The following is a 13,481-nucleotide window of genomic DNA, read 5'->3' on the forward strand; positions in this document are numbered from 1 at the left end:
CGACTTCGTCACAAAGGTAACAAACTCAAAATGTTCAAGTTAGCGGAATGTACATGTGCTCAGCCCTATACCAAATCTGTAGGGTTTTGTTTTCAAATGATAATGAATCAAAATGAAAACTCTTGACAACAGGGTGATTCTTCAAAGGGAATGCCAATCAATATGCCAGTATTTAATTCAAATGTCAGTTGAACTGCAAAGTGTTCCAGAATTCCCAACTATGTTTCAATTAGTTAACGCATGCTTCACTCGTTTGCTTCACAGTCAGTCTCCCCAGCTCTGCTCCTTTCTGAACAGGCAGGAAATACTTACCACAAAGAAGCTGATTGCAGGATTACTTCCTTCCACAGCTTTCTTTGCACTTAAGAGAAGGAAGGAAAAGAAGAGGCAGGGCACTATTTTCTTCATCATGACATGCAATTACAATTAATTTGAAAAAGAAAATTTAACTCAACTGTATCTAAAACTGATAATGTGTCAGAGTCATAATTTCATGGAGGCTCAAAAGACAAAACATTTAGTAAACCTGAATTCAGATTTAAAATAAAATCACAACACAAGATATTGCTTGGTAAAGTTCTCAAAGTAGATTTTTATTTATACATTTCTTCAAACAATTGTGGAATTTTTAAAAATCCCTCCCAAATTCAACAGCTTCGGGACAGTAGTGGAACCAGGTGTCTAAGCAAATACAAATAGACAGGTGCTTTTGCTAGCTCACTGAGCAAACACCAAGAGGCCAATTTATTCTACAATCTTAAAGAATCTCATTTCTAGATGTGTTTGAATTGGCCCCTGAGAATTGTTAAAATAAAGAAAATGTTAGGGAAAAAAAGAGATTCATTTCTAAAATGTTCAGTCTTGAAAATAAAACTCCACAAAGTGTATCAGAAAGGATCTGCAAAACTTGGTACAGTGTTTCCACATAGAGAACCAATAACCTCCACTGACTAAAATGCAAAAGAATCTAAAAATACTTTAAATACCATGGCATTAGTGATAGTCTTTAAAGCATTTCATTTCAAAGAAACCAATAAGACTGTCCTCACCCTAATAAAAAATCCTAATCCCTTTCTAAAACAAAAATATATTTTGCTAGGAAAAACAACACTGTACATACAGTTCACTGCTAAATTAAATTTCTGAGACTGTAAGAAATGGGGCCAAATCAAGACACACCCAAAAAGGGGTTGTTAACACAAGAAATGTGCTGTAAGTAAAGTGCATGAAAGGAAGCCTGCTCAGCTAAATGAAGTAGACAAAGGTCAGAAGTCAAGGGTCATTCGCCAGAGCGGCAGCAGGCTCGAAAACCACACTGCAAATTCTGGCATCCACTGGCGGTATCAGCATGAGGACCTGTATGAAAGTAAAAAACATGTGAAAGGAGGAACTTCATGGAGTTCATGCAAAACAGTTCTGCCAACTAGTCTAAAACTGTGTTTTACTAGCAGTTCATTGACATCACACAAGTAAAATCTTACAGTAAAAGCATTAAAAATTCAGACACAAATTGCCAATAATAGTCTGATTTCATCTAAAATATCCTCCATGGAAGATGGAACACAAATTCCCCAAGATTCTTACAACCCAAGAAGAAAAGGAGACAATCCACAGAAACAAAATTGCTAGATAATAGAAAAACAAACTCTTTGAGCATCCTTCCTAGAAATATAATTAACACAAAGCATAAAACCCCATCTGAACTGTGTCAACTCAATAATGCAGCACAATTAGAATAAATGTCATATTCAAAGTCTAAAACAATACACTATACAGAGATCAATGTATATAACATACTCTGAACACTTGTAGATCTCTGAATGAAAACAAATGGTAGCTTTAGATGAAATTACTTCCCAAAACTGAATGCAAACTGAGTGATTATTAAACATCTAGAATATAAAATGGTGATTCACTTACAAACACTAATAAAACACTGGTGAAATAACTGGGATTTTACCCCAGCTGCCCTATGCGACCCAGACACTAGATAAAAGATCTAGATCTATTCGGGAACATAGCTAAAAATCAGAAAAGTAACGAAGAAATCTCACAAAAGTTAGAGTGTTCTGAATAAAATGGTTTTCATAAGAAAAAACAAATGTAGAAGGGTTGTTTTTAGCATTTCAAAGACTCAGTGTAGCTGGCAGACTGAATTAAGGAGCAGTTCTTTATGCTTTCACTTGGAAAGCCAAAGTTTGCAATTATGATGCATAAAGGCCAAAACAAAAAGACACAAAACAGAACTTCAATATAGAATGTATCTAATGAACTTAACATCGCACTGTGATCTCCAGCTTAACTCAGAAATACAGTGTCCATTTACATTATTCTACTTTTTAAGAGCAGCAGTACATTGCAAAAGAAGGTGACTATGCTAACACCCCTATAAGACAGAAATCAGGATAGGTGCAACTAAACATAGAATATATGTATCACCAGAGGTTAAGCATTTCCTTTTATTCCCAAGACAGCACATATTAAAGAAAATGAAGAATTTCTTAGGATAAAGTCCCTAAGATATAATGTTCATATATTTCACTACATAAATGGCAAATTATCTTTAAGAACACTGAATTTCACATTTATGTGTAGACTTGCAATCAATTATAATTTCACTTATGTTTACATATTTAAGACTGACAGGCCTGGAATTAGCTTCTAATGGGGGAAATGGACATGACATACGATATGGAAAATAGGGTAAATTAAAAAAGATTGGCCTCAAATTTCAGTATAATTGAAACTGATTACACATGTTTATAGGTTTAAAAAGTACCCTGTAAAACTGGAGCACTATAGGCCCATTTTTATTTAATAAAAATTAAAATCTTCCATTTTTTAATTAGGTTATATGCTAAATATTTAAAATTTATTTTAAAAAACCTAGAAAACAGCATTTTTCTTATTTTCCCTTAAAATAGGACACAAAGCTAAAATTAAAAGGATTTAGTACAGATTTATAATTGTTAGAAATGCCCTGGTAAAAAAAATCCTAAGTTTAGAAATTCTTCCCACTGTCAATCTTTGACCAAGTTTTTCTTTGTAACATACTTCCAGTTTTCCTATACACAAGTCAATCCTCAACCACATACTGCTTAGCTTGCTTCACCCTTACACAGTACTGCTTTGCCACCACACATCTGATGTCTTTTTACCAATTCCCTGACAATCTAATTAATGCTCAGACTGCTGAATCTTAACAAACTATACCTATCTATCATTTATTGGTACATAATTCTACTCTCAGCAACTGTGGAAGAATGGCATTTTTTAATTTCCCAAATAAAAGACCACATACATTATTCATACAACACACACACACACGCACACGCACGCACGCACGCACACGCACACACACGTTTTTGTGTTTCTCTGTTTTTTTTTGTTTTTTTTTTTTTTTTTTTTTTTTTTTTTTTTTTTTTGGTTTTTCGAGACAGGGTTTCTCTGCGTAGCTTTGCGCCTTTCCTGGAACTCACTTGGTAGACCAGGCTGGCCTCGAACTCACAGAGATCCACCTGCCTCTGCCTCCCGAGTGCTGGGATTAAAGGCGTGCGCCACCACCGCCTGGCGTGTTTCTCTGTTTTAAGATCCAAGGCCTTTTATCTTCCATGCCGGCTGTAAACTTCTAGGTTCAAGAAATCTTTGTGCCCTAGCTTCCCAAGTAGCTTTTATTTTTAGTGACAGAAAGGTAAAGAAGAAATATTATACTGAATTCTGTAGGAAATTCCATATAAAATTCAGTATTATTAAAAGGCCTGGGGGAAAAAAACAATCAAAGCTAGAAATAGTACTGGTTTTTAAAGGAAAATAGTGAAGGGGGCCTCAACAGTACAAGTGGTCAAGGATACCATTCTCCCAGTACACTAACAATTAAATTACTTCCCTTTAAATATCTGACTTAGCCAAACAGTTAATATATCAGGCTAAATTATAGTAAGAATATAGAAAAGTAAAAGGTGAAATCTCCTAATTGTTAAAGCAAAGAATACTATGTATTTTATATTTAGATGAAAAGAACTACAGAGGTAGATAATTCTGTTTATAAAAATGATGTTTTTCCTCAGTTTTAAGTACTATATATTACTCATGCTGTGAGTATGTCTTCACTTACCTTCACTTACCTTTAATTCCTTTTTAACTTAAATTAGAAACATAAGAGAGCAAATCATCTGAGACTGTCACCTCCAGAACTATGAGCTAATCTATCTTAACTGCTAAATTATGTACAAACTGAAATGCAAAGCAGCACAAGAAAGTTTACTAACATTGTTCAAATGTTCTTCAGAGCTCAAAACTAGGCCATAGAACAACTACTTTAATGATAAACACTTGTGTAAATATTATGGCTAAGACACCTTGAATATCCAAGTCAAGTAACAATTTAAAAATCATGGAGAATCATTTAGAAAATCAGAGTGTGTGTTTGGCATCAGAGCTTAGTACAGTATCTTGCTCAAAGTAGAAATGGAATAGCTGATGGCTAACACTTTCCCCAATGTCTGCCAGTGCTTAGATGCAGGCCATTCTTCCTTTTCATTCACTATTTAATATAATCTATGAATAACATTTATTAGCATTAAATTCTTATAGCTAATAATGCAGCAATTACATAGATTTTATTTAGCAAAGTACGTTTTAAATTAAATGTTCCTTTCAAATATGTATGCTTTCTCATTACTCTGAATCATGTACTAGATCGTAACTACTTTCCAAAATAAAAATGAGGGCTCCTAAACCTTCACCAAGTATTTCCTGTACTATGCCAATGGTGTTACCTTTTACATCTGGGTACAATTTTAGCAGCTTTTAAGTTGTCCATATGTTCTTTTACAAAAAAACAAAACAACAACAACAACAAAAAAAAACTGACTCAAATTATTGCTTTAAGAGCAACTACCAAGAATCCTAGAAAGCATATGAGAAGTCACCCTGTAAACGTTAAAGGATTTCCATTTCTTTCAAATCATGCTCTATCAAGTTAAAAAAGGAAATTTAGTATTATTTCAAGTACTGTAAATACCTTCCAAAACTTTAAAAAAAAAAAAAAATCAGATCTCTCAATTAAAATTTTCTACTGAAAATTAGAAAAATTACTTTTAACAAAGGAGTAAATAGCTCCTTTGGAATGCCAACAATATATATTCAAAACAGATTAAGATAAAAATAATATTGAGAAAGTACAAAAGATTTTAAGCACTTAACTTTTTCACCTAAATATTTTTCAAGAAGTTTAAAAACACTTAAGTACAAAATAAGTAGGCAGATAATAAAATTGAATTAAAACTCAATACTTTCCATCAAAGCATCTATATCCACTAAGCAAAACAAATTAGGTTATGAGATGTTTCCAAATACAACCTATACTGAAATTATATAGGCAATTCAAATGTAACATACAAATAAAATATTTTATTTAAAAATTATATATTAATTTGTCTTAAACATTCAAATAAAATATTTTATTTAAAAATTATATATTAATTTGTCTTAAAATGCATCCTATAAGCCTTGGGAAACTTTCTTTTTAAAAGCTGTATTTATTTTTATTCTTTCAGATTACATGTCTGTGTATAAGTATATGTGCATATGAGTGCATTGGCCAAAGAAGCCAGATAGACTGTTGGATCCCCTGGAGCTGGAGCTACAGGCAGTTGTGAGCCACCCAATGTGTCTGTTGGGAACCAAACTCTGGTACTCTATAAGAACCATGAGTCATCCACATAACCACTAAGTCATCTGTCCAGTCCCCTATGGCTTTATTTTTAATAACAAACAAAAACTTCCATTCATGAACATCCTTTTGTTTTCCTTTGTACAGGTAGGTACAACCCCCTCCCCCCCCCCCAAAAAAAAAAAACATTCATTTTTTTTTTTCCACTGCCAGCAAGAGAAAGCAAAGATACTACCAAGTTGCTTTTGTTAAGAACATGTCAGCTCTTCCAGAAATAAAAGAGCTGAGATCTCTAGTCTCATTTATTTTAAGAGAAATCTAAATCCCAAGCAACAGGAAATTTTCTAACTTCTCTGCATGCTAAAATGTTTTTCTTCTCTTTAGTTTCCCTGGCTCCTGTCAATTTTCTCCCTGAGATAAACTCTGATCTTCCCTCTCATTTAAGAATAACTGGGCTCTCAAAAACAACAGTATGCAGTGTAAGATAGGTATATAATAGAATGGAGCTGTTTAAATTTGTTTCTAGTTATGAATACAGGATGATTTGTTTTGTTTATTAATAACTAAGGAGCAGTTTTATTATGCTTCTGAACAATTCAGTTTCTACTAAACACGATCAAATGCCTAAAAAACAATTCAAATGTAATTTGAAAATGCATGTTCTAACCAATAGACTTTTAAAAGGGGGGGAGAGGCATGTTTAACTCTGTGTGTGTGTGTGTGTGTGTGTGTGTGTGTGTGTGTGTGTGTGTGTGAGAGAGAGAGAGAGAGAGAGAGAGAGAGAGAGAGAGAGAGAGAGAGAGAGAGAGAGGGAGGGAGGTTTTTTAAGATGGGGTCTCACATAACCCAAGCTGGACTTGAAGCTGCTGGCATTAATTACAAGACAAGCCACCACTCTTGGTTTTATGTGGTGCTGAGGCTCAAACCAGAGTTTCATGCATGCTAAGCAAGCACTCTTTCAAACAGCTATATCCCCAACTCCTTCTTCGTGATTTTCAAATTGGTTCAGAGATCAGGAATCAACTTCTAAAACAGTATAGGAATTCTGGTCATGCCTAAGGCATCTCAGTCTTTTCTCAATACTGCATAATCTACTCTCCTCAGTCTTGAGGGAGATTAATATGAAACAAGACACAGGGCTCCTGAGGAGTTCCTATTACCAGTCTTCCTTTGTCTATCTACCACACTGGATAAAGCAGTGCTGTGAGAAAAATGAGCCTGTCATTCCTACAAAATCAGTGTGTCTAGAAAATCAACACTCTTAAATTGTTAATGGTGAGTGCTAGAATACTACAGCAGAAGTCTCAAAATCTTAAAATAATCTTAGTATTCTATAACAACTTGTCATTTTAAAATGATCTAAACTCTTACATGCCAAAAAGTCTGTTAGAATGAATAAGAAAGAAATAAGTAAAAATGTGTAGTATTTTGATTTTATAACCTTAGAGAACCAAATCATTTTATTAAATTTAAAGGAGTAAACCTGAAAGCAAAACAATTTGTGCAATTGGAAATCTAGGAAAGCAAATAAAAACCATAAAAATTATTAGAACTGCCAAAAAAATTGTAAATGCATTCTTCAAAGTATCTCTCTGTTAAAAGGCGGTATTACCGTTAATGTTGTCACAGTAGTAGAAGTATTCATCATTTAGGGAAGGACATGCTGAGACCAAATCCTGCAGCCCCGCACCAGTTACAGTAAGACAGCCAGAGAGATTAAGGTGCTCCAAGTAAGGCAGCCCTCCTCCCAGAGTCAAAACCCTGCAAGAGAAATAAAGTGACAGTCAGGAAATACTAAACTTTGAAAATTTTAATATTGTAATGGCCTACTAGATCAACATTTTACAGATCTCTCTTATAAAACACCAATAACTGACCCATCCTCAGGCAGAAATATATCTGACTCAAAACTGTTCTAGATTTTTCCTAAAAACTCCAGTAAATAAACATACACATCTTTCTTTGTAAGAACATTATAGTAACTCAATTCTCACATGAAGAAACACTGAGACCTAGAGATGTACTACTGTCCATTCTCCCACCACACTGTCTAAGAGAGTAAAAATTATCAAGAAAATTCCTGAAGTCTGAAACCTAATTGCTAGTTCTGGAGTTCCTCACATAATCTAGTGAGGGGGTCCTTCCTGCAGGTATCAGACAGGGAAGTGAACCAAACCACTGAAGAGATAAGAATGAAAATCCAGTGCACATTGACATCGTCAACCACTTCAAGGAGTCTAAAGCCAGGCAGTTCATTGTCAGCATATTTAAAACACAGTATAATTTGGGAAAAGGTTTCCAGGCAACTATCAGTCCAATTTCAGGTGCACAATAAAGCTTAAAGTGTGACTACATAGAAACTCTTTTACAAAGTACATGTGACCATGAGGGTGGTGTCTGAAGCTAAAAGACCTAGAATCTAGTATGGTCTCTGATTTGATAGCATAGAGGTCAGCAGGCCATAAAGTACCTATAACATCTCCCCTAAGGATGGGTAATGGTCTAGGGACGGGAGAGTCTCAGATAATCATTCTGGGCAATTTGGATGAGGTCTGCCTCCATAGATAGCAGAAAGGTCACCAGGTCATTAACAAAATTCACTCCGAGTTTTTTGGATGGAATGCAGGTATTTGATTTTTATCCCTCCATTGAGGAGACACTACTGTATAACATTCCTGGTTCTCTTAGTGCTTCTCTGTGAGTACAAGGACCTCTGTGCCCCCAACAACCTAATAATTCCTACACATACAAGAGAACTGAAAACATGTTTATACCAAAACTAGCATATAAATGTCCACAGCAGCATTAGTCACATCAGACAAAAAGCAAAAACACCCCAAATGCTTTCTGATGAATGGATAAACAAAATTTGGTATATCCATACAATTAAATGTTATACAGCTATGAAGTACAGACATGTTATGATCTGCATGACCTTTAAACATATTACAATATGTGGAAAAAAGCAAACATTAAATACTGCTATTTAACAATAGGTAAACCCACAGAGATGCTTGGTAGATGAACTAGCTGCCAGCAACTGAGGACAAAGAACTGGAGTAACTAGTAGTAAGTATGGGCTTTTATTTGGGGGATGATGTAGATATATTAAAAGGGGGTTAGTGATGATAAATTTAATAGTATGTAAATTCACTTCAGTGTTTAAAAAGAAAACCTAACATCACATTCAAGTATAAAACCACAACAGATTAAAATATATCAAGAATTGAGAATGTCAAATTTCTATGCAATAATTAAGTTATTAAAACATGAAAAAATGGAGTAACTGGAAACAGAAGAGATAAATTAAGAAACTAATATACCAAATTTAGTTTTAAAATTAATGCAGCTTAATAAATTAGGAACCAATGTCAGAAGTAAATAAACTATTATGGAAATGAGAAAGAACTATGAATTTTTGTTGTTTTCTGAGACATTTTTTCTAGATAGTACTGATTAGCCTAGAAGTCACTATGCAAAACAGATTGTCAAGGAGCAGCAGTTCTCCATCTACTACTTCCTAAGAGCTGGGATTGCAGGCATATGCCACCACATCTAGCCAGGACTATGGGAATATTGATACTCAGGGAGAACACTGAATGGTAAGGATTGGAAAGGGCATGTTTTAAATCTATTTTATCTTATATTCTAATTTAAAGAATTTTCCACACCATTTTGCCATCTCTATAGACAGGTTAACAATGGTAGTAGCTCAGAATCTATGTGATTTGACAGGAATGAGAGAATTTTTTTTAGACAGAGTCTCACTATAAAGTCTAAGCTGACCTTGAACTCACGGAGCCAAGGATGGTTTGGAATTCAAAATTCTTTTGCCCAAGTCTCCTCAGTGCTGGGATTAACTGGCCCAAGAAAGGTCTTTAAAGGAAGAAAATACTTAAAATTCACTAATTCATAAAGTCTAGGAACTTTAGCAATTCACAATTTAAAAAATGTATCTTTCAAAAGGTAGTCTAAAAGAGCTCAAATGGTGTCTGAATGCAAAACAAATGGAATGAAATGTAAAATGTTTCTATTAAAAGTATGCCTAAATCAACAATCTGTATAGTCACTGGCTTTACTGGCCCTTAGTGGGAAAACAAACAACTATGAATACAAACAAGCAACTATAATACCACATTTCTGGAAATACACAGAAAGGTTTTGAGAGGTCAAAAAAGGTTTCACATAATGGCATAATGGCATATGCTATTAGAGAAATAATAAGCAGAATTTAGACTGTAGTACTATGTTACAAAGAGAAAATTCAATTAATAAAGACAAAAGAAGACAGTACCATAAAAAAAAAAATGAGCAAGCAGCTATTTAGGGGTAAAGTGGTATGTGTATGTGCATGAATGGCTGTGTGTGTGTGTGTGTGTGTGTGTGTGTGTGTGTGTGTGTGTGTGTATCTTTTAGGGGAAAGAATGAGAGTAGTAAAAATTAGAGATATCAAAATTACAAAGGTTAAAAGCAAGGGCTATAAAATTGGCTTTAACCAAAGGTAGTATAAATCAATAAAAGACTAAGAGGTATAGTAACAAACAGCAAGAAAACGTATTCTAGAAAGATCTCCCTTATCTGTGTCTTGTCACAATACCTAAGTACACCAGAAGCAAGCTGAAATAACAAAAAAGACGAATAATAAACAAATTCTGCCCTCAACCAGGGAAAGGTGCGCTTAAACAATTAATAAAGCATACAAAGAGAAGAAAAAGCCACAGAAAAATGTACAAGTTATAGAACTGATGCAAACAATCGCGATTCAAAGGGAATAATTACTGAAGAATAAAACAAAGTCCCAAATTCAACAATATATAATTCAAATTATTTAGTACCCAACAAAAAACTATTAAATATTAAAACAATCTGAGAGGAAGAAATGCATTAGTCAATAGAAACACAGCAATAAATGATACAGATGGTAGAACTAGTAAACAGCCACTTTAAGAGTTTTGAGATGTCAGCAAGATAGCCAACTAAATGCCCCATAACCATTAGCCCCTCCCCAAAAGACAGCAAGAAAACCAATAAAAACTACACTTGGATGAAACCAACACAAGGAAAAGGACCAGTATGCCAGAAACTCTGCAGACTGCAGAGCTCAGAGCAGCCTCATACAGAATGAAAGAGAATATCTCATCTCCACAGCCAAATCCACAACCAGCAACCTGGATGACTTTCTTATTGTAGGTAAAGGGAAAGTAAGGACCTCCAGCAACCCCACTGCCACCCAGAACACTTAAAGTCCTCATAAGTATTAAACAGAGCTGAGAGAGCTAACTAGAGACCACACAGCTGTGATATGCCACAGAGGGAGCCAATACTGTGTACCATCTCCTATCCAAGCAGCAACTACATTATATCATTTTTGGAACCAAAAACAACTGCTGGAACATGCCCTGCTCCAGAGGGAAGTATTGATGGCATCCTTCTATCCCTAAGGCTTTGTGATTAGAGTCACCCCTGCTGGTGGCCCATGATTCTGAATTCCAAATGATGCCCTTGTCACCATGATTATGCCCCATACCTTGGGCAAAGTAGTACCCTGTCTCCAGAGAAAATAGTGCCTTGGTCATGTTAAGCATTCATATTACTATTCCCAGATTGAGATGGCACACTGTCTCCTGTGGAAACTAAAACCTAGGCCCCTAGGCCTATGGTGCTGACAGGTGCCTCGGAGTTACTGACATTAGTTTTGGTTTTATTGTTTAATTTTATATATATGGGTGGTTTGCCTTTGGTGGCCAGAAGAGGGCATCACATCCTCTGGAACTGAAGTTACAGAGGCACGTGAGTAGGTTTGGAAATTGAACACAAAAGCAGCAAGTGCTCTTAATCACTGAGCCATCTCTCCAGCCCTAGACACCAGTTTTTTGGCCAAGTCTGCCTCAGAGATTGACCCCCTTCCAAGACTCAAGCATCACACAGGTTTCTGCAATCCTAGCTCAGAATAGCTGCTCTCAGAACCTACATTCTGAATATGGCATCTCTTTCTAGTCTGACATGTCAAAGTCAAATGCTGTGCAGCAGGTCTCTGGAAGGTTGTGGTGCATGAATAGTGGCTCATCAAAGGGGTGAAAGAAGGAATAAATGACAAAGTGGTATGAATGAAGAAGATTATGCTGTTTTAGGGACAGTTATCCCCCCCATAGTAAGCTTTGTAATTTCTCCCCTACATGAAGTATACTGAAGGTCAAGATTATTCATTCAACTCAGGGCCGTTGAGCAGCCAAGTATGGCCCATTGAGAGGCAATGGGTATGTTACTCTCCTGGAGCCTGTAATAGCCCGAATCAGGCTCGAGTGGCAAGCCTGGGATGCAAGTGCACAACTCTGCTCCCCCTTATCCTATCCTGAGCCAGAGCAAGCAACATAAGCTTGCCCTGCCAACCCCATGGGAGGTGGCAAGATACCCAGCATCCCTACAGCAGCACTCCAGGAGGAAGCAGGGTGACTCATGAAGAATGTAGATACCCACAGCTTAAATAAAGTAATACCTCATATATCCATGCTCTAGTACTCAGCATTGTATTTCTGATGAAACAACTGACACACAGTGGAATATTTTCACGCTATATGTGAACTTACTTTTAGCTGCTGCATTCCATGACCAAATAGCACTTACTTAGAATGAATGGCAGTGGGCCTTCAGAGATGCTAACAGCCTCTGTGAAAGAGTTTCACTATGTGGTGCTACACTGAGTATCTAACAGATTTAAAAAAGCATCTGGAAGAATAGTGTAAAACAATAAAGTTTGAATGAGATGGGAATGGTGGCATAGGTCTATAATCCGAGCACTTGAGAGAAAATTCGGGATCATTGGGAATTCAAAGCCAGTTTTGGATACATAATAAATCTGAAGTCAGCCTGGACTACCTGGGATTCTGGGTAGAAATCAATCCCTTACTCCCTGTGGTAGTTTGAATTAGGAGTGGCCCCCATGGAGTCATGTGTTTGAATGCTTGGCCCACAGGGAGTGGCACTACTAGGAGGTATGGCCTTGTTGGAGGAAGTGTGTCACTGTGGGGATGGGCTTTGATGTCTCATATACTCAAGCTACACCCAATGGAGCTTGACTTGTGGCACACAGTCTCCTGATGACTGCAGATCAAGATGCAGAACTCGCAGCTCCTTCTCCACCACCATGTTGACCTGCATGTCACCATGTCCTGCCATGATAATAGACTAAACCTCTCAACTGTAAGCCAGCCCCAATTAAATGTTTTCCTTTATAAGAGTTGCTGTGGTCATAGTGTCTCTTCACAGCAATAAAACCCTAAGGAAGACATTCTCCCACCTACATGCCTCCACCAAAAAAAAAAAAAAAAAGACAAAACAGTTTGAAGAAAGGCACCTTACACATAGAGAGAAAGACACTCTTAAAAGTCACAGTACTCAAAATGGGCTACCTCTCTATACTTTGTCAGCCAGGGATGCCACTACTACAGTTTTTTTTAAATAAATGTAAGGTGCCTACAAACTACATTCTATTAAACATTTGCATTTGTGCCCACAGATTCCTGTGGCTGTCAATCTCAGTCATGGAGGACAACTTTTTTAATCAGTTTTTAGAGACTCAGAATTTGTCAAGCGGCTGAGATTAAGTGAGAGCTGCTGCTGTAGCAAGTGGTATAATGAACACTCAGCCATAAATGGAGGAAAATAATCAGATTTCTTCATCAGCCCCTCCAAAACAGAGAGGCATCAAGGGTGTGGGTACAGGCAGAATCAGAGAGTTCTAGGAAGGGGTGTTGTATACTATTTTTCCTAAATGGAAACAGCCTCTCTTAGAGCCAGAAGCTCAGAA

The 13,481-nt window shown here is 36.3% G+C and overlaps 1 protein-coding gene across 1 annotated transcript in view; it reads right to left on the reverse strand.

The window, feature by feature from the left end:
- Positions 1 to 564: 564 nt before the first annotated feature.
- LOC102927696 (F-box/LRR-repeat protein 5) overlaps positions 565 to 13,481 on the reverse strand; it is a 44,580-nt gene continuing 31,663 nt past the window's right edge. The window contains exons 10-11 of the mRNA XM_076546232.1: positions 7,287 to 7,435; positions 565 to 1,356 (exon numbers count right to left, since the gene is read on the reverse strand). Of these exons, the coding sequence (XP_076402347.1) occupies positions 1,280 to 1,356; positions 7,287 to 7,435 (226 nt within the window). The 3' untranslated portion in view covers positions 565 to 1,279. The remainder of the gene's footprint in view (positions 1,357 to 7,286; positions 7,436 to 13,481) is intronic.

The sequence above is a fragment of the Peromyscus maniculatus genome, chromosome 10 (assembly GCF_049852395.1).
Source record: "Peromyscus maniculatus bairdii isolate BWxNUB_F1_BW_parent chromosome 10, HU_Pman_BW_mat_3.1, whole genome shotgun sequence".
Classification (NCBI taxonomy): domain Eukaryota; kingdom Metazoa; phylum Chordata; class Mammalia; order Rodentia; family Cricetidae; genus Peromyscus; species Peromyscus maniculatus.